At 60.3% G+C, this 26,764-nt stretch overlaps 1 protein-coding gene across 1 annotated transcript; it reads right to left on the reverse strand.

Moving 5' to 3' along the window:
- On the reverse strand, nucleotides 1-25,732 carry PCSK6 (proprotein convertase subtilisin/kexin type 6). The gene is made up of 21 exons (XM_035554644.1): nucleotides 25,419-25,732; nucleotides 22,203-22,307; nucleotides 18,855-18,965; nucleotides 18,215-18,358; nucleotides 17,920-17,996; nucleotides 17,296-17,384; nucleotides 14,361-14,533; nucleotides 11,033-11,245; nucleotides 9,933-10,033; nucleotides 8,809-8,912; nucleotides 8,480-8,597; nucleotides 7,345-7,533; nucleotides 7,032-7,168; nucleotides 5,775-5,948; nucleotides 5,316-5,418; nucleotides 4,644-4,840; nucleotides 4,184-4,271; nucleotides 3,877-3,968; nucleotides 2,626-2,755; nucleotides 1,907-2,019; nucleotides 1-1,520 (listed from the first exon to the last, which is right to left on the reverse strand). The coding sequence occupies exons 1-21, from the start codon at nucleotides 25,716-25,718 to the stop codon at nucleotides 1,423-1,425; spliced, it is 2,856 nt and encodes a 951-aa protein (XP_035410537.1). The 5' UTR covers nucleotides 25,719-25,732; the 3' UTR covers nucleotides 1-1,422.
- Nucleotides 25,733-26,764: the final 1,032 nt, after the last annotated feature.

Raw genomic sequence — 26,764 nt, forward strand, 5'->3', positions numbered from 1 at the left:
AGGGGAGATCAATAGTTTATTAACTTAAAGGTCGGTTCACCAAAGCTCCGTCTTTGCGAGGGTTTGGTCTGCCGGTGGCGGTGTGGCTCTCGCCCCTTCGCCTGGCGGAGGTAAGCTCCGTTGGGCAAGCCCAGGCAGGGCGCGTCGTCGCAGCCGAAAACAAGCAGGGATTAGCCCAGCTCCGGGAGGAGCGGGTGACAATCCGCACTGCGAGTTTCACTGGCAAGAGGTTTAACTCCTTAAATCTATTAACAATGAAAATCAGAACATGCAGCGCAGGGAATGCTGTTTACATATGTCTGGTGAAAAGAGCGTCTCGGCAAGGTCGGAGAGGATAAGGACGTAAGACAAGATTCCCCGCTCCCCATATAAAAAATAGTCTACAGAGAAAAACAAGGACTGTATAAGTTATTTTTTAAAAAAATCTGTAAAACAACATAGCCAGGGATATTTTAAACACAATCATATAAACACCACATGATGTACTATTAAGAGAGAGCATGAAAAGGTTTGTTTCGGGGGAGGGTTTTACGGAATTAAGAGCTTCCTGGCCAGATCCCTGGAATGTCTCTTCTGGAAACAGATGCCCGAGAAAAAATATCACTGCCGTGAACAGGAGGATTTGTGAGAGGTATACCGGCAAAACGGGGGAAGGACGGTGATGCAAAACGCTGGGAGGGACGGGTTGGGAAGCCACCTCGTTCAGCCCCGAGGGGAAGGCTCTAGCTCGTTCCAGAACTGAACTAAACAGCAATTAGGGAGGGAAATTAATTTTACAGTACGGCTGCGGCCCCCCAGGCTGCTCCGTGTGGATGAACCTCCCCGAACCTCCCTGCGGACACCCGGCTCCTGCCTGCCCGCGGAGCCTCCTCGATCCCCAGAGCTCTGGTTATGGCCACGCTCACGGCTGAACCCGAACAGGGGTGGCAGGGCGGGCTGCACAGCCTGCTCCCGAGCCGCCCAACTCATCGTTTTCACCCCGGTGCTGAGCGCGGCGCTGGCTGGTGGCAGCGCAGGTCACTGTCACCGTCACCCAGCGGGGCTCAGCCCCGGCTCGTGTCCCGCATCCCCTGCGGCCGGGCTCCTGCCAGCCGCGCACGTCAGTAGGATTTCTGCGAAGAACCAAGCTTGGGTACACGGATCACGCCTTGCTCCCTGCTCACGAGGAGTGTTTGAGAGTATTAATATCACCGCCTGCACGGTGCCTTACCGGGCTCGGTCATTCAGGCTACGATCCGATCTCTGCTCAACGTATTGCTATAGAAACGAGCTGACAGTGATATTAAAGCTATCAAACTTGCGAGGGAATGCTTGACAGCACCATGTAAACTCTCCCGAAGCTGAAAAAATAAACTTTTGTCCTAAACATTTGGCGAAACTGGGCTGGCAGTTGGTGGAAGTCCTGGATGCAGCCGCTGAACTTTACCCGGCCATGAGACACGTCTGACAGCAGAACTGCACAAACAGCTTCTTTTCACAGAGCTTGTTTGATTTCACCATCTCACAGAAAGTCTTGTCAGCTGGCGAGGCGAGGAACAAGAGAAAATGAGAGCAGATTAACATTTTAAATAAACAAACATCGCACGTAACAGGCGGTGCAATTCGTTCCAGTGTTTGAGGAGAGAGAATTGCGAAGGAGTCGCTTCTTAAGGGCATCTTTCATGGGGGTTTAATGAAGGAATAAAGAAGGTTTGCAGAGAGTGGGAGAATTAGCCCCGAGACTAAAACATAACGAAGTACAAACGCCTGGATGCCTTTGAGCAGCAGGCAGAAATCCAACAGCTCTGCCAGCTCGCCCACCGCAGCCGTGCCCCGGGAAGCCTGGCAGCTTCTGGCTTTACCCTACAAAGGGAATCCCCAGAAACCCTCATTTTTTGCAGCCGGGGGTTACGCCACGGGCACTTACCGTTGGTGCAGGTCTCGTTGGTTACACAGGAGCCGCCGAGGAGGCTGAAACCTTCCTTACACTTGATGCAGTTCCCGCTGGAGCCCTCGCAGGCCGAGCAGTGGTCCTCACACCTGGGGAGGAGACCCCGCCGCGCTGAGCCAGCCACCCGCAATGGGAAAAAAACACCGAATCCCAACCTTCATCCCCCGTAAGGCCAGCACGTGGGCTAGGGAAACCCTCGGCAGGCAGGGAGCGTGCTGCGAGACAGCTCCTGGTGCTCCCATGGTGCTTTTGCCTTTCGCCCTTCCCTGGCATGCCGGCCCTAAGGAGGCTGCAGTGAGTCCCACTCCGACACCAGGCAGCCAAATCGCTGCCCTGCGGCACCTCCGGTCCCGTGCTGGGCACAGGAACGGGTTAACACCACGGCCACAGGGCAAGGACTCTGGTTGAGAGCTGGAACATTTGCCTAAATATCATCACCCTTCCTCCCACGCCTCCCCAGGGAGCCTGGGGCCAGGGCTGAGCCCCTCCACGTAGCCCTAAGACACCTTGGCTGGGTGGCTCTTAAAAATAAAAAAATAAAAAAGAAGAGGGAGCCAGCTCGGCGCTCCCCTGCCCTTTGGACTTATTTCCCCTTAAACAGCCCCAGCTGTGAGCTGTTTTCATGAATTTTCATTTAATTTTGTATTTTTATTTTCTCCTCGCTCCCCCCCGCCCCGCAGGAGGAGGCACCGTACCTCTTGCAGACCTTGCTGGGAAGCCCGTGGCTGTCGGCAGGGTAGAAGCCCTCCCGGCAGGCGGGGACGCAACGCCAGTGGGGCGTGGGGGTCTCGGGGGAGCAGGGGGTGCACTCTTCCTCACCTGGCCCTGCGGATAAACAAGATGCTGACGGGGTCCTGAACCCTGCTTCCACCCCAAAAACCCAGCCGGCGTCCTGCCCTGGGGGCCCTCTGTGGCTGGTTACGGGCTCGGCTGGGGACATCGTGTTGAAATCCCCTCCCCGTTCCCTCCGGCTGCTCCCAAGCGAGCACCGGTTTGGTTTTGCCACCCTGTGTAGGGCAATGCTTGGAAAAAGAGATGCAAAATTCGGCTGTGGAGGAGACGAGTGGTGCCAGCGTGTCGCGGCTGGGCGGCAGCGGCGGGGATGGAGGCGCTTTTATTAGAGGCCTTCCACTCACTGCGCTTGAGAAATGGTTATGTGGGAAAAGGAGAGAGGAAAGGGCTCGAAAAAAACCTGTGGTGAAGTATATTTACACTGCCTGGAATAAGAATTACAAAGGAAGTAATTTTCTTAAGGGATTAGGAGTCCGTCCCCTTCCACGCTTGCCAAGGAGATCAATAAATTTTGGGTTTAGTCCTAGGCAATTGCCCGTGTGTGATGAATGAGACTCACAGCGCTGAGCCTGAATTGTCCAGAGATCCCATTATCAGATCCGTGATGATGTTGAGAGCAAACACAAGCATGAACAATGGAAAATAATGGGACTTTCAAAGGGCAAGAAAAGGCAAAATTTAAAGGGGACGTCAAGCAACCTGGGGACGCGGGTGGGTGTCGGGAGGGCAGGGCCCCGGGGTCAGCACACATCGGGCACCTGACATTTCCGAACACTGCTGAGCCATCCTCCATCCCTCCGAGAGGGTTTTACAGTCTCCTCCGCAACCTTATTAAACCAAAGCACCTGGCTTCGGAGGGATCAGGAAATAAAAAACGGCTCTAATAAAAATAGAAAAACTCCCTAAAATCCTTTCCAACGGGAACACATCCCAGCACCTGCAGCGTGTGCGTGGGAGCCAGGGGAGCTGCTGAGCTCCGTCCCCGGGGCGTTTCCCCACGGACACGGTTATCCAGGGGGATGGGAGCAGGAAAAAACAACGCAGCCCACAGCCTCCCAGCGCCGTGATTTCTTCCCCACTCCCTCTCCGGCTTGGGGCCGTGATGCCCAAAGATTTGGGGGTTTCGTGTGCAGGTGCTGGGGGCGAGGACGTACCTGTGCCGGCGGGGCAGCTCTCGCACCGCCGGGGCTCGCGGCTGAGGTACATGCTGGGCTGGCACTCCGGCACGCAGCTCTCTCCCGCCAGGCTGCCAGCAAAGCAGAAAAGGACGTTTGCACCCACACCACAGGCTCCAGGGACCTGACACAGCCCGTCCCCAGCTCTCCCTGCACCCCGGCTGCTCCCCGAGCAGGGCACCGTGACCGTGCCCTGCTGGGTGCAACATTTCGGGGGGTGCTGGCAGATTCGCAGGGGTGCAGAGGGGATGAAGTTATAAAACCTCACACCACGCTGGTATTTTACCTGAATCCGTCTTTGCATGCAGTACATTTATCCGGCTCGCCGAGACATTTTTTACAGTTTTGATGGCATTTCAGACAGCGTTTCTGACCTTTCCAAAGAAAAAAAAGGAAGAACAACCAAAGAGCTGGTGAGGATGACACCTGGACAGGGATTTGCCATCGGCGGGCAGAGCCGCACAGCCCAGGGGCTGTTCCCCAGGGACGGGACGTGTGGTCCCCCAGCAAGCCCCACCGTGCCACTCCATGCTACGAATTAATACGCTTTGCAAGCAGCTAGGATCATTAATAACAACTGCCTCTAATTAACAGCTCTGAGTGCCCACATTTTGCCCCCTCCACCCTCAGGGGCAGCAGGTCGGGGCTGTCCCAGAGCCAGCACAGGGCAGCGGAGGGGTTTTCTCCTCCTGCAAACACCGTGAGCACACCTCGGTGATTTACAAGCGGTTTACGAGCGCCCTTACGTTCCTCGGCGTAGAAGCCGGGCGGACAGAGGGGCAGGCAGGCGCCCATCTCGGGGTGGTGGTAGAGGCTCCTCTTGCACGCCGTGCACTGGCCGGGGCCCCTGCCCACGCAGCTCTCGCAGCCCTTGTAGCACCGCCGGCACCTCCGCGCTGCCTTGTCGCCGAAAAACCCTGTGGGGCACGAGCTGACACACATCCTGCGGGAGGAAGCGAGGCACTGCGAGCTCCGTGCTCTGCCCTTGATTTGGCGTGGATGGTTTCCCATCATTGCCCCCCTGCCTTCCCCGAATCCGTCACATCCCGCACCCACACAGCCCAGAGAGCGGCGGCTCCTTCCCGAAATGCAGCGTCCCCGTCCCTGCCTCGTTTTCCTCTTAAGGTTTAGGTTGTCTTGGATGCCGTGGCTCTGAATTAAGAGTGCTGGGGATTCTCCAGCCCTGGCCTCGCTAAGACAATAATAAACTTCCAATTTCAGAAGTCATTTGGCACTTCAGCTCTCCGTCCCTTGGGCACCGACCAGCGACCCCAACGCTTTCTCCCCAGCACGACTTCACTTCTAGCACTGTGTCCCCCAAGCCACCCTACGCCGGGACAGAGGCCCCTGTGCCTCCCCCCATCTCCCCTCCGTCCCCTACGCTCCCTGCCCCGTGCAAACACCCCGCGGCCCCTCACCTGCCGCTTTTCACGCTGCCCAGGCTGTAGTGGATGCAGTTCAGGCACTGGTCGGCGCTGGGGCCGTCGCAGCCCTGGTCGCCACACTCGGGGTGGCAGGGACCTGCGGGAGACGTCAGCTCAGGCACGGGGACCGAGGCTGAGGGACCCCCGCGGGCTGGGAGGGCGCTGCCGGTCCCTCCCCGGGCAGCCGGACACGGGGACACATCTCGCCGTGCACACCAGGGTGGTGGGCAGAGGATTTTTTTGGGTTTGGTTTTTCCTCCCCAGCCGCCTCCAGCACCAATTTGCGGCGGGAGCGCCGACAGGCTGCTTTTTTTTCCCACCTGCTAATTTCGCCATCCTGCTGCCCCGCTCTGGCCACAGGCACCTCTCCTCCCCGCCGCCCCCCCCCCAGCCCACCCAGTTCATCCCAGTTTGCGTTTTGGGGATACTTCGGGGCCACCCCGTGGCTCTTACCCGCGTACTCCTCCTCCTCCTCCGCCACCTCCACCTGGCTCTGCAGGAAGGCCGCCCTCGACGGCTCTGTCTCCGAGGCCTCCAGCGTCCTCGCGCGGGGCTGGGGGGCCCCCAGCGTGTTGTAGGGGTGCTCGGCCGTCCCGTAGAAGAGGAGGCTCCACTCCTTCAGCTTCCCTGCGGGGCACACGTCCTGTCACCCGAAGCGGCTGCCTCTCGCCCAGCACTCACCCCGACCCACGCTTCGCTCCAAGCTCAGCGTCACCCAAAGCGCTGACCCCACACCCCAGGTTTTACCCCCATTATGATAAAATGCCATTTGTCTGACTTTAAATTTTCGCCTCCCAATTTCACAGCCGAGTGCCTACAAGTGCCAGCTCCCCACCGGGCTGCTGCCAGCGGCAGAGGGGAAGGTACCAGCCCCGGCCACGAGCATCTCCCCGTCCTTCCCTCCTGTTTCGCCCTCTCTGCTTCATTATTACGGGGTGGCTTCGTGTGCTCCTTTTGGTTCTGTTCTGCACAGCCAGGTACGGCACAGCCCTGGGGCAGCGTGCAGCTCGCTCCCCTCGTGGGAGGGGATCAGAAATACCAGCTGAAAACCAAATCCAGGGGGCAAAGCAGTTCCGGGGGGGAAAAGCAGCTCCGGGGGGCGTTTCGGTGCTGCTACAACGAGTTCAAAAAGATTTCAGGCCACGGCAGCAACCAGCAACGCCTTCCCGGGCAATTAACCCCCACGTGCCAGAGAGCAGCGTGGGTGAGGTTTTTAATTTGCTGCTGGCTTTCTATCAATGCTAAGGTGAATCTGCACGCCCCCACAAGGCGCACTAGCCCGAGGCGTGATGTTTCGTGCCCCACTGCCCCTTTCCACGGGGCCGGATCCTGCCAGCTCAGCTCCTGGCGACATGGCAGGGCTGGGGAGAGGCAGGGGGGGCCGGCCGAGGACAGCCACCCCCTGCCCGCACGGTGGCAGCCCCGAGGGGCACCGTCCCCTCGCGCTGCTGTTGCTGTTGCACAAGCAGCCCACGCTGCAGATGTTCCAGCAGCAAAGCAAAACAAACAAACAAAAATTACAGCTCTCGGCTTTCCTCGTTTTGACTCGGTACGGTTTAATTTTGGAAACCTCGCTCTCGGTTGCAGTAAATTCACGGGGGGAGGGGGGCGGGGCACAGACCTGCTGCTGGCTCGGCCCAAGCCTTTGCACAACAGCGTTTGGGGTTTTATGCCCGCTCTTGGAAGCGCCCTGGGGTTTGATGCCCTTACCTTGCGCGGCGGGGCTGCGCACCTGGGACGGCGTGTCCTGGATCTCCAGCGTCCACTCCCCCGCCGCCCTCTCCCCCCAGCAGTGCACCGTCATGAACTCCCAGCCCTTGAAGCCCTCGTTGGAGTGGTCGAAAACCCTGCGAGGAGCAGCACAAACACCGTATTCAATCGCAAGAGGCAGGTGTTGAATTAAGGACGCATTAAAACATCCCTGCACACTCCCACCCTTGCACGGACCCCCCTTGCGGCCACGCCGCGCGCGTGCTCCCCACCTCCCCAAAAACCCCACGCAGGCTCCCTTGGCTGCTCTCACCTCCTGGCCAGGAGCTGCGACCTGGTCCCCGCCGGCGAGATGAGGCTGATCTGCAGGTCCCCGCGGCGCGGGTGCGCGATGCTGAGCCGCACCACCACGTGCTCCAGGTACTGCACGTGCTGCTCGCGCTGCTCGCTGCAGGCGCTGCTCAGGGTGCTGGCGCGCAGCACGTGGTCGGGGCGGATGTACCTGCCGGGGGCAGGGGGCAATCCTAATCAATAAACCCTGATGCAACTCCCCAGCACTCAAAAACACACGGTGCAAAGGCGATGGCTGCTCCTTGCCGATTAAAAAAAAACCTTTTTAATCCCACCGGTGGGAGCTGGGAACCCAAATACCATTAACCCCGGGCTGGAGATGGCTGCAGCGAGGGGTTAATGCTCATGTTAAGCAGAGGACTACTTAACGAGACCAAATTTGGGATTATTTCCTTCGTCTCCTTCTTAACACCATGCTCGCCCTGCTCCCATCAGCGCAGACACCCAGTTGTGTTTAAACCTGGTCTCCCACCGCTTCGTGGCAAATCATCGCCTCCTCCAGCGCCTTACATCGGCCTCGCAGGGGGATCTGCTGAATTGCTCAATGGTAGCGAGGTGCTTTTGAACCGCCTCTAAGATCTATGCCTTATGGCTTGCAAGGGCGCTTTTTTATTATAATTATCAGCGCAGCGCTCCTCTCCGGGTTGTAATTAGCGTCTGTATCAGATAAATAGTTTCGTGAACACACTTGGCTCCCAGTCCGTTCCTGCTTTGCATCCTCGCTGCTTTCCAAAGGAGCTGCACTGCCCTGCTGAGCAGCTCACTGCAAGGCGAGGCAGTATCTGGTTGGGATACCTGCCTCAGTCGGAGGCTCTGGGCTGCCCCAGAGGACCCCAAAAGCCCTGTGGGAATCAGGGCTCACTGCAGAGCTTGATCCCCCTGCCCCAGGAAGGGGAGACAAAGAAAGGGAGGAATAAACCACCCCTGTTAGATCTGGTCCCGCAGGACCTCCTGCCCTAGTGTCTCATCAGCACACAACACCAGCCAGCCACCAAAAAAAGAGGAGAAACGTTTCTGGCTTGTCCACGAGGCTCTCGTTGACCCCGAATTCACAGCCCCAGTTCTCCCAGTTCAAGGTAACGGTGCCCGCCACTCACTTGGGCACCCTGTCCAGGCTTCCCACGCAGACGTGCTGGGGGGGCACCGTCTTCCACTTCTTGGCTTCCACCACAATAGCTTCTGCGTCCACCAGCCCGAAGCCATATAGATGGCTAACTGGAAAGAGAGAAGGCTCAGAAACCCACCGCTCTGCCTGCCAGACCCTCCTCCTGGAGGATCCTCCGACTGGCCGGGGTAGGAGGTGCTCCAACACGTGGAGCTCATCGACCTGCCCGGCTTACACCCCAAAAATGCCCCAGTGCCAGGAAAACACCAGGAGCAGCCCAGGGTGGGACGCTGCTTGCCAAAAGGGACAACGACTGCTCACCTTTATGCCCTGCTCCGTTGGTCTTCCAGTCGGCTGCCCGCAGGTGCACCGGCCGCGAGGTCCTGACCAGCAGGTGCTGGACGTCCCTCCAGGTGAGCAGGGGGCTGCAAGGAGACAGGGTCATGGCACGGCAGGAGGGACCCCAATCGGGTTAAAAAAGGGTCTTTGCTGCTCACGTAGAGCATGCACTGGTTATTTCCATGCTCACCCCCTGCCTGGGGGATGGCCAAGGACTGGGGTGCCTAAGCAGAGGGGGAGCACCCCAAGGATGCTGCGTGCACGGGTGTTGCAGGGATTTCTTCCTGGCAAAGGGTATTTAGCTCTCACACTAAATATATATATTATATATATATACACACACGCATTCATACATGTGTGTGTATATATATATATATATATATATATATAAATCCCAAAGGTTTTCCCCATTTCCTGCAGGAACAAAGCACAACGATGACACAAGCTGATACAAGCTGCTAGGCAAACCCTCCCCTTCTAGGAATAATGGCAAAAAGTGCTAAAAAAAAAAAAAAAAAAAAAAAAACACTTGGGTTGCACATTTAACATAAAATTGAAACCCAAAGTATTTCCAAAAAAAAACCTCAGGCAGGGTTTACATGATGCCTGTGTGTTCGTGGTGCTGCGCACTGAGCGCTGGGTGCTTTCGGCATCACCCAAAACCCCAACCCAGGGATATTTCTGAAGAATTTTCCATGCTTCCCTGACAGTCTCGGCGTCTCGAGCTGTGATTGATACTGCTCTCAAACAACATTTAGGAAAACAAAATTCAGTTTATTCCTTCTCATCATAACGGGGCCCGCAGTCTGAGCGCCTGGCTGTCAGCAGTTTCGGAGCACCAAGCGAAAAGCCCGACTTATCCCACAAAGCCCAGCTCTCCACCAGATGGGAACGAGCGGAGAATTAGCTCAACGAAACACCTGCGGGAAGATCAGCTGCGAAACAACAGCCCTGCATCAAACCTGGCCCCAAAGGAGCAAATCAGAACAACTTTGCCCCGCTTAGAGCCACCCCAGAGGAAAAAAACACCATTTTTTGTCCCATTTTGCCCTCCAGACACTAAGCTAGGGACGTCCCTCCCCAAAGGTGGCGGCGAGGTCACTTACTTGGCTTCCAAAGCCAAGGCGATGATGCCAGCCACCATGGGGGCGGACACGGAGGTGCCGGTGTGGCCGTCGGTGCAGCGGTGCCGGAGGTCCGTGGTGACCTGTGGAGAGAGGAGCTGCAGCCCCGGGGTGCCCGAGGTGCTCCCGGCACCGACCCCAAAGCTCGAGGTTTGCTCACGGTGCTGCTCGCGGGGAGCTGAGGTCTGGATACCGAATCCTTGCCACAGCATCAGCCCGAAAAAGGGTCTGCAGATACATCTGGCACGTGAAAAAACACCCGTACTTATATTTTCCTTTGCTAAAAGGTGCAAAAACTATTTGAAAGGCAAAAAAAAAAAAAAGTTAATTTTGCTGTGGATCAGCTGGAGGAGAAGTTGGGGTGGGAGCAGAGCTGGCAGCAGTACGCGCCCACGGGCTGGGGTTGAGCCACGCCAAATCAAACGCTGTCCTTAAAAGCTCCAGCTCCTTGCATCAGGCAAGAATTCCCATTTGCATGGGGAAAAAACAAAATACAAAAGAAAGCCATTTCCAGCTCTTTAGTTTCAGGAAGGAGCAGGGTGCTTGAGCACTAGAAGCTCAGAAAGCGGAGGTGGGCAGAGACGCCCAGTTGATTACTTTTTTTTTTTTTTAAAGGCTGCTGGGTTTCGGGTTAACCTGGTGATTTTTGGAGGGGATGTGGCACCCCGTTCCTGACCGAGCTGCTCTCCAAAACCGCTGCTGCTTGGTGCACCCGCCTGCAGCACGGCAAGGACTTAGGCTGGGTTTAATGCATCCCTGCCAACTGCCTCCATCCCCCCTCCTTATTCTCTGTCTCAAGCTAAAACCCTCAAAAATCCCCCTGTTCTTTTTTAAGCAGGAGGAAAGTGAGCGCAAACTTTGGGGGCCAGGTGAATATTTCCATTTTTGCATTTCTCCATGGGGGAAAACTCTTTTTTCCGAGCTCTTCCGAGATTTCCGAGCTCTTCCCAAGCACGAAACAACCGCAGCTGCTGCAGCGAGCAGTTCCAGTCTCACCAAAAAAAAAAAAGAAAGAAAACCTCCAAAACCCAAGCAAAACCCACCCGCCACATCGAAGCAGCAGCCAGTGGGCTAAAACTCACGATTTTCCGCTCGTAAAAGGCCCCGCTGCTGTAGGTGGTGGCCAGGGTGGAGGCGCACTCCTCCAGGTACCAGGGCTTGTAGCCGTTCTCGGTGGTGCTGCTGATGGAGATGGTGTAGATGCTGTTGGTGTAGCCGTCGCAGGAGCAGTAGTCGCCCTCCCGGCCGCCGTTTCCCGACGCCCAGACAAAAATGGAGCCCAGACCCCTGCGACCCTGCGGGCGGAGAGAGGAGAAGGGGTGAGGAGAGCCGAGGTTCGGGTGGGATGAACGTGGGGAACGGCGCGGGGATGAGGGGATGGCTGTGCTGAGCATCGCCCGGGGTTTGGGGCAGGACCGGGGGGCTGGCGAGGGCAAAAGGATGGGGCCAGGATGAAGGTACCAGTTTCGAAGGGTGTTTTCCCCCTGTGCAAGAGCAGCCGGGTCACCCCATCCCATACGTCCAGGAGGAACGTCAGGAACCGCCCCCCCAAACCCCGCGCCTGCTTCTCTGCAGCCCACAGAGCCCATCACGAACGCACCCACCGCCCACCCAAACCATAAGAAAGCTTCCTGCAAGGTGTCTTTTAGGATTTCTTTTTTGTTTTGTTCCTCCCCCATCGTTTGGCAGGAACATCTGATGGAGCATCCCCAGCGGGCACGCCTGCGGCAGCCCAGCGAGGGGATGGGGACGGGAGCGGCCGCGCAGACCTCCCCGGAGCCGGGAAAGTCCCAGGTGGGAACGGCAGCCCTCCTGCTAACGAGGGGCCCCTAACGAAGCCGGGGCCCCTAATGAAGCCGGCGGTGCAGCACGGGGCGGGGGGCTCCGCTCGCTGCCCCTTGGGGCACACGGAGCTGGTGCGTTACGGCACGTTACGATGCTTGGGGACATCCCGGAGCACAGCGCGGGTACCGACGCCGACCGGCGAAGCCAAGACCCACAGCCTGGCGTATCCCGCTCCTTTTAGGTAAAATCCTCCTCCCCGAAATGGCTGCTTCCCTCTCCTGCCTCCGCAGAGGCCGGGAGCAGCCGGGGCGAGCCCCATCCTCCCCGGGGAGCTCGCCCGGGCAGGTCGGGCGCTCGCCTCCCTCCCACTGCTTGGCTCTGCCTCCGCGGAAAAAAATGCGAGGGCAGAGGAATTCGCCGGGGTTCGTCGTGTTCCTGAAGCGCTCGGGGAGAGGGCTGCTTTGTTACCTGCTCCCCTCCTCGGGCAGAGGCACTGAGCTGCCCCTGGTGCTCGGGCTCGGCCCGGTTCCTGCCCTGCTTTACGCAGGTTTTTGTTACTTGGGCGCACGTGCTGGGTATTTCCTAGCGAGGGGGGACTGAGCTGTCTGCGGGGCTGCAAGAGGAGCCACCACGAAGGAAACGATCGCACGGATCGACGGAAATGATGGAGAGCTTGCTGGGGTCCCTGGTCCGGCCTTCTCAAGCCCCACACGTGTGGCTGTGCAGGCGGACAAGCAGGATGGGCACACGGCCAGCCACACATGGGGGCCACCAAGAGCAATAAAGCCCCCGCCGGCTCACACCAACACCCAAACCCACCAGCCTACGGGCACCTGCGTGCCATTTAACATCGGGCTCCGGCGGGGTGCATACACAAGGCAGCCGAGAGCTCCCTTACAAGGGTGCTCAGCCTCTGCCGAGCCCTGGCGCTGCCCCGGAGCCGTGCCCGTGTCCCCAGGGCTGCGCAGGGCAGGCGGTCTCGGAGCCAGGAGGACAGAGGCCAACGCAGAGCAAGGCCCAGCTATCGCAGGCAGATCGTCCCCTAAACCACTGGAAACCCCTCCCCGGCAGAGGTTTGGGACTGAACCATCAGTGGGACGTGGCTGTGCGGCGTCCCCTGCTCCTGCAGCGCTGCCAGGGCTCGGGCAGCCGCCCGGAGGCGCTTAATTAGCGCCAGGATCAATAGAGCCCCATTAGCTCGGGAGCTAACGAGGTGTGGCTGGAGGAGCAAGAACCGCGAGGAGAAATCACCCCGGCGCGGCCCTGTCGCTAGCAGACAGAGGTTATTTGAACGTTTCCATTAAAAACTCGATTTTAAGGATTTATAACTCAACGACAGCCGTTTGCTTGGGCTGAAGGTTGCCACTGTCTGCCTACGGCTTTCCTCGTTACTTACGGGGAGGCGGGGGGCAATTAAGAGCTGTGCATGCGGGATGGGGGTGCTGCAAACACGGGTGGCCCCATGGGGACAGGAGCTTTGGGAACCCAAAGCAGCTCGGTACCAGCTTGGGAACACCAAGCTGGGGCGCGCTGCCCATCGCCAAATCCTGCTTCACCCAAAAACCATGGGAAATAAAGGCAGGGAGGGCTCAGGGTGGAGAGGAATGGGCACAGAGGGCACCCAGGGGCGCAGGACCCATCCTCGTCCCAACCCTCCTCCCTTGTCCAACCCCCACCCCGCTCTCATCCTTTAAATAAAAGCAGATTTGGAGGAATCCTCCCGAAACGGCGGGTCCAGGCGAGGACCCCGCTGCCGCCGGCTCCCTCCCGCATGGGGAAAAAAAAAAAAAAAAAAAAAAAAGCTCTAAAAAGCAGCCTGTTCGCTGTATTTACACGGCCTGAACTCCCAGGCACTTCAATGAATTCCTCTTCAGCCCGACCGCCCCGGCAGGAAGTCAAGTAAATAGTGGGAAAAACACCCCACCCTCCTCAGAGATAACGCGTGTCGTGTCGCAGGGACAGGAGGAAACCCAGGGAGGAATCGGGTCGGGGAGGCAAAACCCAACCCTGAGCTGCCCCAAAACATGGGAGGAGCCCCCCCCCCCCCCCCCCCCCGCCACTTACCCACCGAGGGGCCATCGACGGGCTTTGCCCGGTGATTTTAGCCAATATTTGGCTTTTTAAATAAAAAAAATTAAAAAGTGGAGAGCTTTGAGGACGACAATCTGAGTTTTCCCTGCACCCACGCGAGCCAGCACCGAGCCCACCCCTCCAACCCCCGAGCCCTGGAGGACCCTGCGGCAGCACCCGCTTCCCACCCTGGCCGCGAGACTCAATTTTGGGTGAAAAAAACCACAGAAATGCTGCACGTGACCCCCCGGGGCAGGATAACGGGGAGCTGGGGAGGGCGGAGAGGGGGTGATGGAGAGGCTGCGGGTGGGGGGCGCCTCGCCGTGGGGGTTTCCCCGTGGGATGCTCTGGGTTCGGCAGAGCTCTGCCACTCAACCCGGCGCCCACCACGGGATGCTCCGGCCACGTGCGGGGTCCCCACCACCGCCGAGTCCCTCGGGGGACCGGGAGCCACCAGAGGGGATTCGCCCCCGGGGTCGGGGTCGGGGGGCCGGGCAGGGGTCCCGCGGGGCAGGGGAGGAGTGCCAGCGCGGCTGGGCGCTGCGCGATCCACACCTTTTTAATGCCATGCTCAAAAGCCTGCTTGGCCAACAGACCGGGTCCATCAACTGTCTTCCCGTCATCATCGGGCCCCCAGCTCGCGCTGTAAATGTCAATGTAATCGGGTCTGATGCCAAGCGACTTCGCTTCGACAACATCTGTTACATCTCCATCTAACATACGAATGCCTAAAAGCACAAAAACATCAGACGTTAGGGGCTGGATGGCTTGTACGGAAAGCGCAAGGATCGCAATCAAAGGCCTCTCTCGGCTCGGCGCGCCCTCGGTAGCTGACACCCGCGGCGGCGAGGGGCTGGGGAGCTGGTTTGGAAACTTTGCTCTTGCCTTCTGCCCTGCTGGCTTCATCGCCGGCCGTGGTTTTGGGGGGGCGGAGAAAAAAAATCAGCTCCATCAGGGCTGGGCTGGCAGGAGGGAGCTGCGCTGCCAGCCCCAAACTCCCTGTGCTAAAGGCTTGTTTTCCCCTTTTAACTCAAGAACCCCGTTGTCCCTGCATGAGGGTGGCATCTCCCAGATGCTTAAGGCCCCCCAGTGCCACAGAAGGACTGAGACCCCCCGCTTGTGCCCGTCCCCATGCCCCTGTCCGGGTGGTGCCAGGAGGGGACAGCCCCGGGGGCGGCAGCAGCCCCAGGCGGAGGCTGCATGGCCGTGGAAGCACTGCCCGCTCTCATCCACTGCAGGAAAAGCCATGAAACGCTGCATTTGTACCCCGCGGATACCTTGGAAATGGAAAGCGGGACGCAGGAGGCGCCGGTGGATGCAAGCCTTGGTGCTTTGCAGGGAGAGCCCGGAGCAGAGCGGGACCGGCCACGGTGGAGCTGCAAGTCCCCACGCCCTCCTCGCTGCCACGGGGGGTCACAAAGCCCCCCATGCTCCTCAGTATCCCCCTCCTCATTGCAGGCACGGGGTGTTGGTGACCCCAGAGGAGCCTCCCAGCTCTGCCAACTACACCGGGGGTCACCCAGCGATGCTGGGCACGGGGCAGCGCATCCACCTGCAGCCGGAGGGAGAGCAGCCCGGCCAAAAAAAACCCAGCTGGGAGGCACCGATCGCATCGGGGCCAGTCAGGGACAAGCCCCCGGTCCCTGTAATGCCATCAGCACACCTCAGGGACACCGACCCTGCGGCAACGTGGCCAGGCACCGACTGAGAAGGGACATGAAAGAATCGAGACTGCAGGTTGAGAGCTGAGCAAAATGGTGCCATCGGCATCGGCAGCTGGAGAGGGACACAAAGTGCCTGTCCCAGGGCCTTGTCACCGTCCCAGAGCCTTGTCACCGTCCCAGGGCCTTGCCATCAGCATCGGGGGCAGCCCCCCAGCCCGTCCCCCTCCCGCAGCACCGGGAAAGCCGGTGCCGGGAATTTCAGCTCCGCGTTTCGCCATCTGGGGAGACTCCGGCTTACAAAAAACCGCTTTTCCCCCTTCCACATGTGCTTTTCTTAACGAAAACAAATGCGGGCAGATGTGGTTACAGCCGCAGCTGCGCTCTGGACGATGGTCAACTCCAATACATTTTTCTGACGCTGTCCCCAGCCGGCCAAAAACAAGCTTAAAAATGCAGGAGGGGGGAGCGGAGCAGCTCCCGAGAACTCCCTTCCCTTCCCTTGCCGTGTGAACGAGAAAAGGTGAGGGGAAAAGGTGGAGAGCAGGGCCGGGTGCCGGCACCCAGCGCCAAAGCAGGATGGATGCCGGGTCCTGAGCAGGCCCCAGCAGCCCCCAGAGCCCGCTCCTGCTCCACCCCGCAGGAAAATGCAGCCCGGAGGGAAAATCCAGCTCCGTCCCAGGGCTGGGTAACGGAGGCCGGGAGCTAAGCGGGCTGCTTTCCACGCAGGCAGCGACAGCGGCCTCCAAAGCAGGCGTCAAAGAGGGAGAGGAGAGGTGCAGGATCCCTGCTTAGGGCACCCCGATGGATTTCGCCCCCGGCGCACGAGAAGCGACGCAGGGGCAGCGAGGGAAATCAGCTGGGGCGGCGTGGCCGGGGCTGGGGGGGGGGGGGGGTTGTTTGCCTGCACCCCGACCTCCAGCTGCGCCCCCAGCACACGCAGGAGCCAAGGAAGGAAGCAAATTGAAATGGGACCCGTAATAAAGGCGACAAGCAACTCGTCTCCACGGACATCGCTGGGGAAATGGGAGCAGCCTTTGCGACCCCTGCCAGCCCCCCGTTCGCCCTCCCCAGGACATCTCCTCCCGTCGGGGCTTTCCCAGCACGGGGACCCCGCCGCCAGCCCCGCACGGAAGGACCCGGCCCTACGGAGAGTGCGTGCCTGCATCAATGGGGTGCGAGGGGTCGAGACCCCGGGTGCTTGGGTCTGGGATCCCAACGTGGGGGTGGCTCGGGGGGGGGCGCAGAGCCCTTTCGCCAAGCCCCTCTCCTGCCGGAGCCCCGCCAGGATGCCGGGCTGAACCCCCCCACACCTCCGCAGGCATTTTATTTTCCCCACCAAGGTGTGTTGGGGTCCCCAGACTGCTCCCGAGCGGCTCATTTACAGCCATTGACCCCACAAACAAGCCATTGCTGGAGCCACCATACAGCCCCCCCCTAAAAAAAAGACTTTTAGGGCAAAACCACTCCATCCTCGATCAGCCTCATGGCGAGGGCACGACCCAAGCAGCAGGTTTCCACCCCAAAACACACAGAGCCAGCATCCCCCCACCCCGGATCACCTGTGTGCGTCTGGGGACCCCCACCCTCCCCACAGCCCCCCCAGGCTCCCTGCTCCCCCCATCAGGATTTGCCCAAAATTCACGATAAGCCACGTTGGTGCCAACATCCCCAAGCACAAACCCTTCCCCTGGCAGAATTTTTTTTGGGGGGACAACATCCCACCACCCCCCTACCCCTCCCCGGGAGCCCACCCCCAAGCAGGACCCCCCCGGGGAGGAGGGGGGGGGACACAAAGGGCAGGGAGCCACGGGCAGCGCCAGCCTCACCTCCGATGCGCGCGTTGTAGGCGATGCCCACCACGCAGTACGAGTTGTTGGCCGCCGCCGCCACCTCCCCTGCGCAGCGCGTGCCGTGCCTGCGGGGACAAAACCCCCGTCCGCAGACGTCCCGCAGCCAAGGACACCCCTCCAGCCACCCCCCCCAGCACCCAGAAGCCAGCCCCAAGGCCTGAGCAGTGGAAGGAAGCGCCCCAGGAGCTGCAGAGCCCTTACCCAAACCCCCAGCGAGGGACGGGGACGGAGGAAATTCGCTCCTTGTGCTCTGTGCCCCAATGCAACTCGCTCCTGGCGTTGCCATTTTGCATTTCCCTTTCACACCCGCTGCCACGTCCCAGTCCCGCTTTAACTGAAGCCCAGAAAGTGAGTGAAAGCCGTGACATCAAAGCCACTGGGGCAGGGCTGTGCTTAGATTCGCATCACCTGGAGGAACTGCACGAGGCCATATCCAAAATTATTTTCCATGGCGCTTCTGGACCGAAGGAGCCGATTCAACACTTGTTATCCCCAGCACAACCTCTTGTGCCTCTGCCACCCTGCCCGTGGGATGGGATGGGACGGAATGGGGGCTCAGCAGGCTCACAATTGTCGTTATCATTACTATTATTAACGTACTTATTCTCGTTGCTGGCATCGTAGCGCGGCGTCGGGTCGTGGTCGTTCCCGTTGACATCGTAGCTTGCAAGAGGGTCCTGAAAAGGTTTTTGCCATCAGGTTCTGCCTATTGGCAGGGCACAGCAGCCCCCACCCTGCTGGAGTTTCCCCAATCCCTTATTTTCCTTCTTAAAAAGATCCTGAGCATTTCAAAACCCTCTTCCTCCAACCTCTTGCTGCACAGGCGGAGGCTGTGCTTAGGCCCTGAAATTGTCCCGAAATGAACCCCCAGCCCCTCAGCGGGTGCCCCACTCACGTAGTTCTGCAGCAGGTCGGGGTGGTTCCTCTCTATCCCGTCGTCGAGGATGGTGACCACCACGTTCCTGCCAGTGTAGCCCCGCTGCCAGGCGGCGAGGACGTTCATCTCCGACCTGCAGCGGCTGCTTCTGTCCCCGCAGTGCTAAGGGCAGGAATGGCAGAGCGTCGACCTCCACGGGGCTGCGGCCCGAGGGCCTGAATTCCAGCCCGTCCAGCTCAGAGCACATTTAATCGACCCCAAAGCGTTTTGACATCCCCCTGCCTTCCGCGTAACTCACAGATTTGTTACAACCTCACCCCGTCGATCAACCCCCCCCGGCAGCAGCCGGCCTGGGGAGCGCCCCCTCCCCGTTATTCCTCCTCTCTCCCCTTTCAAATACCGCGGGCTCTTCAGTTCTCAAGTGCCCGTTTCCTCCCTGCACTTAACCTGAAACAAGTTTCCCTGTCAAACACTGATCGGCGAGCCAGGCAGGGGGAAAACCACATTGCCGAGAGACGGCTGCGGCTCTACCAAGGGGAAAAATGCCCGCGTGGGGACCGCAGCCCGGGGCTGCTGGTGCCCTAAAGGCTTCCAACCGGCCCCTCTCGGGGCTGGAAGGCCAGGGGCGGGGGGGGGTGGGCGGCGAGGAGACACGCACCAGGTACCACATGTTGGGCCACACCGGGTCGTTGAAGGGCAGGGCGTGCGGCTCGCCGCGGACGTGCCTCTTCACCCGCCGCTTCACCTCCTGCTGCTGCAGCCAGTCCACCTGCAAGCAGACAGAGAGAGGCTTCATTTGGGGAGGACAGACAGACAGACGGACAGGGCGAGCTCAGCTCCTCGTGGGCTCCGAGCCCGGGAACAGATCCCTCCCCCGGCGCCAAACACATCGCCGGCGAGCGCGTGCCTCGACCGTCCCGGCTGAGCGAAGCCTGTAAGCACGCGCTGGGGGCCCGCTGGAGACAAAACGCGTGTTTCAGCGCTTACTCGAAGAAGCCGGTCTGCTGGGAGGGGCTCGGGTGCTTGGCTTCGCTCTGGGCTCACCCTCCTCCCAGCTGCGGCAGCCGAATAGGACAGCAAATACTGCCCGGGGGCTCCCGGAGGTGCCAAAATGCGCCCCAGGAGGGCACGGGGGCACCCCGAGGTCTCAGGTCTCCCGAGGTTAGAGGCACAGAGACAAACCGAGGCTGGTTAGGAGCAGTTTATAAACCACATAACCAAAAGCTTTCCCCACGCTGGAGCAGAAGGGAAGGCTTTTCCGCGGAGCCAACCTCCCCCAAAACTTTTTTCCCCCCGCGGCTCGGGGCTTTTGGTGGCACGGGATGCCTTCGTGGGGACGGCTCTGCTCTTTGGACGAAGGTTTTTCAACAAGCAGAATAAAAACTCTAAAGGCAAGCTTTTGTGTGGCTTATTTATGCGGGAGCTGCCAGCTGAACCAACTTCTCCTTGCCTGGTTTATGGCTTTATGGCTGTGATTTACCGGGATCAAAGCGGACGGGGGAGCGGTGCATATCGAACCAGGCAATTTCCAGCCTAGAGCTTGGGTTTTAAACCAATATATTCTCAAGGAAAATAAAAACACATTGAAACAAACGAGAAAAAAAAAAAAAACACAACGTATTTCATATGAAAATATGTTTCCGTAGCGCCTCGGCTGCTGATAGCGTGCTGCTTTGTTTATGCAACGATGCATTTAAATATCGGAAGGGAAAAAAATAAATGCAACTTCACGGTCTGGTTTAAAGGAAGATGGATTAAATAGGGGAATGTGCCCAATTACATGGCTTTTCTCCTCAAAGCAGTGCTCCCAGGCCGTGTCACCCAGCCCTCGCCTTCGGATGCAGCACCTTAACCCCAAACGCCCTGCATCCACCGCACGAGCCAGGATGCGACCCAGAAGCCTCGCGTGGAGCAAATCTTTAATTTAATTTAATTCACAGTCAAATCAGCAGCGTCACCGCGCTGATTTAGGGCGGCCGGTGCCAAAATCGATGCCGCTGGCATGCGAAAACGAGCAGCGACAGCGGGAGGCGAGCGGGAAGGAGCCCGGGGCCAGCCCCGCCGCGGGTCCTGGGTTTGTGAAATTCCCAGCGGCTTCCACCAGCCCTTCACGGGGGGGAAACTTCTCGGAAATTATACAAGAAAAAAAAAAAAAAAAAAAAGAAAAGAATGGCTTTTTGCTACAAGAAGTGGCCCAAGTTGTTACGACACAGTGCTGAGCCTGGGGTCCTGGCTCGCTGCTCCCTCCCGGCCCTGCTGGCTGACCCTAATCAGCACTCAGGAGGCACCCGAGGACCCAAGAGGAGGTGCAGGCACCACGGAGCCAAACCCACGGCCCTGGCTGCAGACAGAGGGCAGCTTTTGCACCGCTTTAGGATTTCCAGGGGCGACGCAGCTCCACCACGTGTAAACACCAGGACAGGCGAGGACACAAACCCCTCACACCTCCAGAAAAGCAACAGCTTGGCTTGCTCAGCTGGAGATGGGGCAGGTAAAATGCAGCCCTGGGACAAAGCAGACGGCTCCAGCACGTGCTCGCCACGAAGCCCAAAAAGCAATCGGAGGGTTATGGGGTTTGCTATGGGGCGTGCCATCCTCTGGTGCTGCTTTTCTATTAGAACTACCCGCAGTAATTGGCATTTTTGGGCCCCAGACACGGGCTGCAGCTCACAGCACGGTACAGCCGTGCTCCATGTGTCTTCTCACTGCTGCAATCTGCCCCAAAATCGCTGGGTTTGCTAAATCCTTCCACCCCCTACCACGCTGTTTGGCCGACACCAGCCCCACAGGGAGAAGCCACCAGCTGCGACTCCTCTCACCCCAAGAGGGGGTCTCCTGGGGGGGGCATTTGGGTCCCCGTGGGGACCAGCACCAGGCTGCAGGGGCTGGCACGCTTTGTCACCATCCTTCTGCCAGTGCCTGGGGGGGACACAGCCCCCACGCCACCAACCCCTGTGGCGGAGCAAACCCATAAAGGACAGGGCTGGAACAATAGCCCCCTCGAAGACACGAGACGTGGAACATCTGCAAACGATTGAGCTCGCTGGGTCTGTGGGGTTTCTGCAAGATTTCTTTCCATCTTCGCTGTTCCAGCCTGAGACGTCGCGTTTCATTGCGCCTCGCAGTGATTTTATTTCTTATTTATTTTTTGTTTGTTTTAATTGCGCCGTGCACGCGAACTCGGTGCCGTTCAGATGCCAGGGCACCTCCGAAACAACTTGGAAACACGCACGGGGAAGGGGGAGAGAGAGCGCACGCCAGGAGGGCTTGAACCCGGGGCGGCGGCCAAGAACGGGAGCTCATTGCTCTAACGTGCAGCCCGCGGAGCCAGGCAAGGTGAACGTTAGCAGCCAGGAAGCCAGCTGGCTCGGCTTTCAGAGCAGCAGCGTAACCAGACCCCATTAAATGGGCCTATTTCCATCGTAGACGGGAACTCATCGCTTGCTCCGATGCCTCCCCGAGGGCGAGCGGCTTTTGTGCCTGCACAGCCACCTCCCCGGCCACCCCTGGGTGCCGACCCCGAGGTTTTTCCCCTCGGTGCCGCCCCAGGCTCGCCCATCCCGGTCCCCCATGGCTTTAGTCAATCCAGCTGCAGCCCGAATCCCTTCGGGTGCTTGCTCTAGGAAAAAGCGAGGCGCGGTACGGCCGATGATTTCACACATAGCAACCCTCGAGACAGCGAATGTTGTGGCAACTGGATCAACACCCCGAGCGGGCGGCAGCCTTGCTGTGCTGGGAGGGTTTTTGTTTTTCCCTCCCCCCCCCCCCCTTTTCTTGCTCCCATCCTTCGGGCAGATGTTAGCATTTAGTCCCTTCCGAGGATTTTTCACCGTCGATCAACATAACCCGCGTTAAATGAGTCACCCCCGGCGTGCACGGGGCTGGGTTTCAGGGGTAACGTGCTGCCATCGCCCCGGAGCTGCGGCTCAGAGCGGGCTGCAGCGCCCGGGATTTGGGGTGACTCCGGGGTTTTATGGGGGTCCCCGGGGCCCCCCCAGGCCCGTACCTTGGGGTCCATGCGCAGGAAGGTGTGAGGTCCCCGGCTGCTCAGCGTCGAGCGCTTGAACGTCTTGCTGTGGTGGAAGTGGTAGTAGTTCTCCAAGCTCCCGATCTGTAGGAGAGATTTATTTTACCAGGGGAGGTGGGCACAAGGTTGCCACCCACTCTTCTCAGATGTTGGAAGCCCCACGATCCCCCAATACACATTTTTGCCCCTATTTTTGGGGCAAAAGGACCCTGCTTTCGCAGGAAAACACTGTGCCACCCTGCCAAGCCAACCAGGGGATCTGTGGGCACAGCTGATCCCAGAAAGGATCTGACCCCAAAGCTGAGCTCATCGGCACCAGTGCTGGTCACCCATCACTGTCCCCGTCCTTCTCCTTGCCACCAGGCTTGGGGACGTGCAGGGCTGTGCCAGGCGCCTGCAACGACAGAGGGTTTCCTCCCATCTCCTGGGGGTTGGAAATTGGTGCAAAAAGCAAAAAAAAAAAATCCCACCCTGCAGCAAAGGAAAGCAGTTGCAAAATAACCCCACTGCTGGCTCCCAGGGGGTTGTCACCACCCCTCCGGCGTCCTGTCTGCTTCCCCAAGAGCCACCCCGTGCCGGGGCTGGGCACCACGGGGAACGGGGCGAGCTGTCCCCATGTCCCCGTGTCCCCAAACCCCGGGCAGAGCCAGGCAGACAGGGGCTGCTTCCACGTTCAGCATCCTCAGTACCTCCAGATTTGCCAGCGCTGAACATTTCAGCTGCTGCCTTTTACAGCTCCGCTTTCCAGCCCCACTCCGTGCACGCGGGAAGGTGCAGGAGGAGTCTCAAAACTCCCCAGATTTTGGGGAAGCTCAAACCTCCCGGGACTTTGGGGAAGGCTCAGGTGAGGCCACTCTGCCTCCTGCTTGTTTTGCCTGGAAATCCGGACCCCGCAGCCCTCCTGGCTTAGCTCCACATCTGCCTCCCCAGCCTGCGGGTCGGTAACACTCATTTTATCCTCGCCCCTGCTCCCTCCGGTGCTCGTTGCAGCAGGACCACGACCTACAAACAGGCGTCAGCTGCAGGGATGCTCCTGTTCCCCTGCTCCTCTTCCCTCATTCTCGTGGGATTTATTGAGGGGAAAAAAATGGAAAAAAAAACTTGTCAAGGGGGGGCCAAGTGGAGAGGAGGAGGGGGGGAGGTTGGGCCAGGTGACCTCCGTGGGCACCCTTCAGCGTAAGCTAACCCGAGGAGAAAAGCTTAAAAATGGGAATTCCACCTGAAAAAAGGTGATGGAGGGGCTGATCCCTCCCGGCTTGCTGGACGAGCACGGGCACCCTCCAGCTCCCTCCTGGCAGCCCAGCACACCAAAGGCACCAGGCAGCACAGGAGATGGCCGAGTTCAGCTTCAAAGTTACCTGGGGAAGGGTGGACCGGAGGCTCCTCCCGATGGGAATTACCCCACGAATTTCATTCCTAACGCTAAGAAGCGATTCAGCCACAAGTGAAGCAATTCTTGGGAGCTGTGCACCACCGAGCTCTGCACCAGAGCTGGGCAGAGCGTTTCTGAGCCAGCTGCTCCCCTCCCACCACGAGGCAGGTCCTCGGGCACCTCGCCAGCCGAGCGCATCCCTGGGGATCACGGCTGCTCCAGCACGGGGATGGATCCAGAGGGGGGTCCTGATCCAGCAGGGGTCCCCTGCCTGCTTGTGCCATGGGGATTTGGTCCGTTCCCCCCCCAGGGACCCAGCTGCTGGCTCCTGCCTTCAGCAGTCCTCAAGTGGCTGTGGCTGAATTCGAGCCTGGAGCGAGCCCACCGAGGGCCAGCACCCCCAGACAACATAAACTCAGGAAAACCCCAAATCCAGCCCCGAACAAGTCCTGCCATGGGCCCTGACATCCTGCACTGCAGGCAGGACTGCCGTGCACATTGGAAATCTTCACGACTTACCCTGCTGGACACCAAACAAGTTAAAAATGGGGCAAGACCTTGTGCGGGGACAGAGATGGGGACAAGGATAGGCTGTGTCCCCCGGGACGCAGACACCCGGCCCCTCGCAGCGCCCTGGGCCTGCCCCGGCTCGCCCCGGGAGCTGGAGGCAAACAAAGGGCTGGGAGCGAGCAGGGGGTGTAAGTGCCTCTCCTGCTGTCGGGTTGTTTGCTGCTCTTCCATAAAAACCCCAGCGAGCTCCGCACGCGAAGTGTTCCCCCAGCACCACGTCACTCCGCGGTGACCGCGGGCTTAAGGACGTCCTGGGCACGGGGACATGTGGGGGGACCTGGCTCCGGCACGGGGCAGAACCCAACGCGGACACCTTGGGGCACGTAAAGCCTCGGGGAGCCCTGAGGTGGCAATTCCCAGCGGGGGGGGGGAGCTGCAGGGCAAGGTCCCTGTGGCAGTGGGGCTGGGGACGGAGAGCGGCCAGGGGGGAAGCCCCAGAGGTGCACGGGGAAGGCGCGAGCCAGGAACACCCTGATGCAACCGCAGAAATATTTCCCTTGGTCTGCAGCCTGCTGGGGCAGAGGGAGGGACGCGGCCACGGGACGCCGGCGTGCGGGGCCAGCAGATGCTCCAGCAGGCACAGACACGGCGAAACCCCAAAGCCGGGCTGGCGTTAGGCTGGCGGGAGCCGGGAGAGGGGGACGGCACTCGCCCAAGGCACCCAGCGGGGGCAGCCCCCGGGCAGCCCCTGGGGGTTGCAGGGCTGCGCTCTGCCAGCCCCATGGCGGAGCGGTCATTAACACCGGGGCTCAAGCAGTAATTATAACCGGGGCTCTCCCAGTAATTAAAACTGGGGCTCTCCCAGTAATTAAAACTGGGGATGAAGGTGAGGTAGGGGAGGGCAAGGGGACGCGGGGGGGGGGGGTGCTGGCCCTCCTTCTGCGCACCCCCCTGCCTCCCCCCCCTCACAGCAGCCCCCTCACACTAATTACACGTCCCAGTAGGGCCGGGACAGGGACAAGGTCGGAGCTTACACCCCCGGAGACACCTTCAGCCGGGGGGGGGGGGGGGGGGGGGAGGCGGGCACCCACCCCACAGACCCCACAATTACAGTGTGGGGAGAAAAACCGAGCGTAAACAAAAAAAAACAAACCCACCCAGAACGAGGACGGGGGGGGGGGGGGAGGCAGCAGCACCCCCCCGCCTCCCGGAGCTCTCTCCCTCAGCCGGCGCGAAGTTTCCCAAACCCCGCAGACCCCCAACCCGGGACCCCCCCCCCCCCAAACTGCACCCCCCCCCCCCCCCCCCCTTACCTGCCCCAGGCTGCGGTACCCGTAGGCGGCGGCCAGGCGGGCGGCCTCGGCGGGGCCCCCCCGCACCCTGACGGCCCAGTGGTTGGTGTAGATGGGGCGGGGGGGCTCGGCCGCCACCCCCCGGCCGCCCAGGGCCAAGGCCAGGGCCAGGAGGCAGAGGAGAGCGGGGGGCGCGCTCCCCGGCGCTGAGGAGGAGGAGGACGAGGAGGAGGAGGAAGAAGAGGAGGAGGAAGAAGAGGAGGAGGAAGAAGAGGAGGAGGAGGAAGAAGAGGAGGAGGAAGAGGAGGCAGCAGCGGGCATGGTGCGCGCCGCGGGGCCGAGCTGGGCGGAGCGGGGAGCGGCGGCTTTTAAAGCGGCCCCGGAGCCCGGCGGGGGCGGGGGGATGCTCCGGGAGGGTGGGGAGGGACTGGGGGGGGGGGGGGTTCGGGGGGGGCCCGGCCCAGGCGGCAGAGCGGGGGAGCGGTGAGGGAGGGGGGGTGGAGCCCCGCGGCCCCCTGGGGCTGCTGGGTGTGTCGCTGGGGGTCCCCCCCTCGGGGTCCCGGACCCTCGGGGATCCCCCCCCCCAGTATCCCCGGGTATCACCCCCCGGGGGGTCCCGTACCCCCGGATATCCCCCCGTACCCTCGGGTATCCCCCCCAGTCCCATACCCCCGGGTATCCCCCCCAGTACCCCTGGGTATCTCCCCTCCGGTGTCTCCCCCTTCTCCCCCAAACCCCCCCATCATGTACACCCTTCCCGCACCCCCCCCCCCGTAAACCCCCAGCTCTGAGCAGCCCCCACATGCCCCCCAGCAGCCCTCACCGCAACCCCCCCCAGCACTGCACCCCAAGACCTCCCTTCTCCCCTCCCCAACATCCACCTGTGTGCCCCCAGGCCCCCCCTACATCTCCTGTGGCATCCTGCGGGCCCCCCCCAGCACTGCCCAGACCCCCTGGCAGCCCCCCCGGCACCCCCAGGCAAAACACTGCCAGCCCCGAGGGGGCTTCAGGAGGGGTTTGGAGGGGGCCAGGGGGGGCTGGATGCTGGGGAGCCCCCCTGGGGGGGTTTGGTCTTCACACAGAGGCCAGCCTGGGGGGGGGGGGGGGGGGGGCACTGTCCTTGGTGCCCAGGGTGGCCGGCGAGCCCCCCCTCTTTTCGGCACCCGGCCTGCCGGGTCGCGGTGAACCTGACCTCGGCGCTCGATAAATCGGCCGTGGGTGAACTTCGGCCAGCTCCGGAGCTGCCCCGGGGGGAGCTGCCCCGCACCACAACGGGGTTCGAGCTCTTGCTGCCCGGCCCTGCCCCAAAAACAGAGCCATTGCTGTCACCGGGTGCCCTGAACCAATTTAAGGGGAACTCACGGGGT

The sequence above is a fragment of the Cygnus atratus genome, chromosome 11, assembly GCF_013377495.2.
Source record: "Cygnus atratus isolate AKBS03 ecotype Queensland, Australia chromosome 11, CAtr_DNAZoo_HiC_assembly, whole genome shotgun sequence".
Lineage (NCBI taxonomy): Eukaryota > Metazoa > Chordata > Aves > Anseriformes > Anatidae > Cygnus > Cygnus atratus.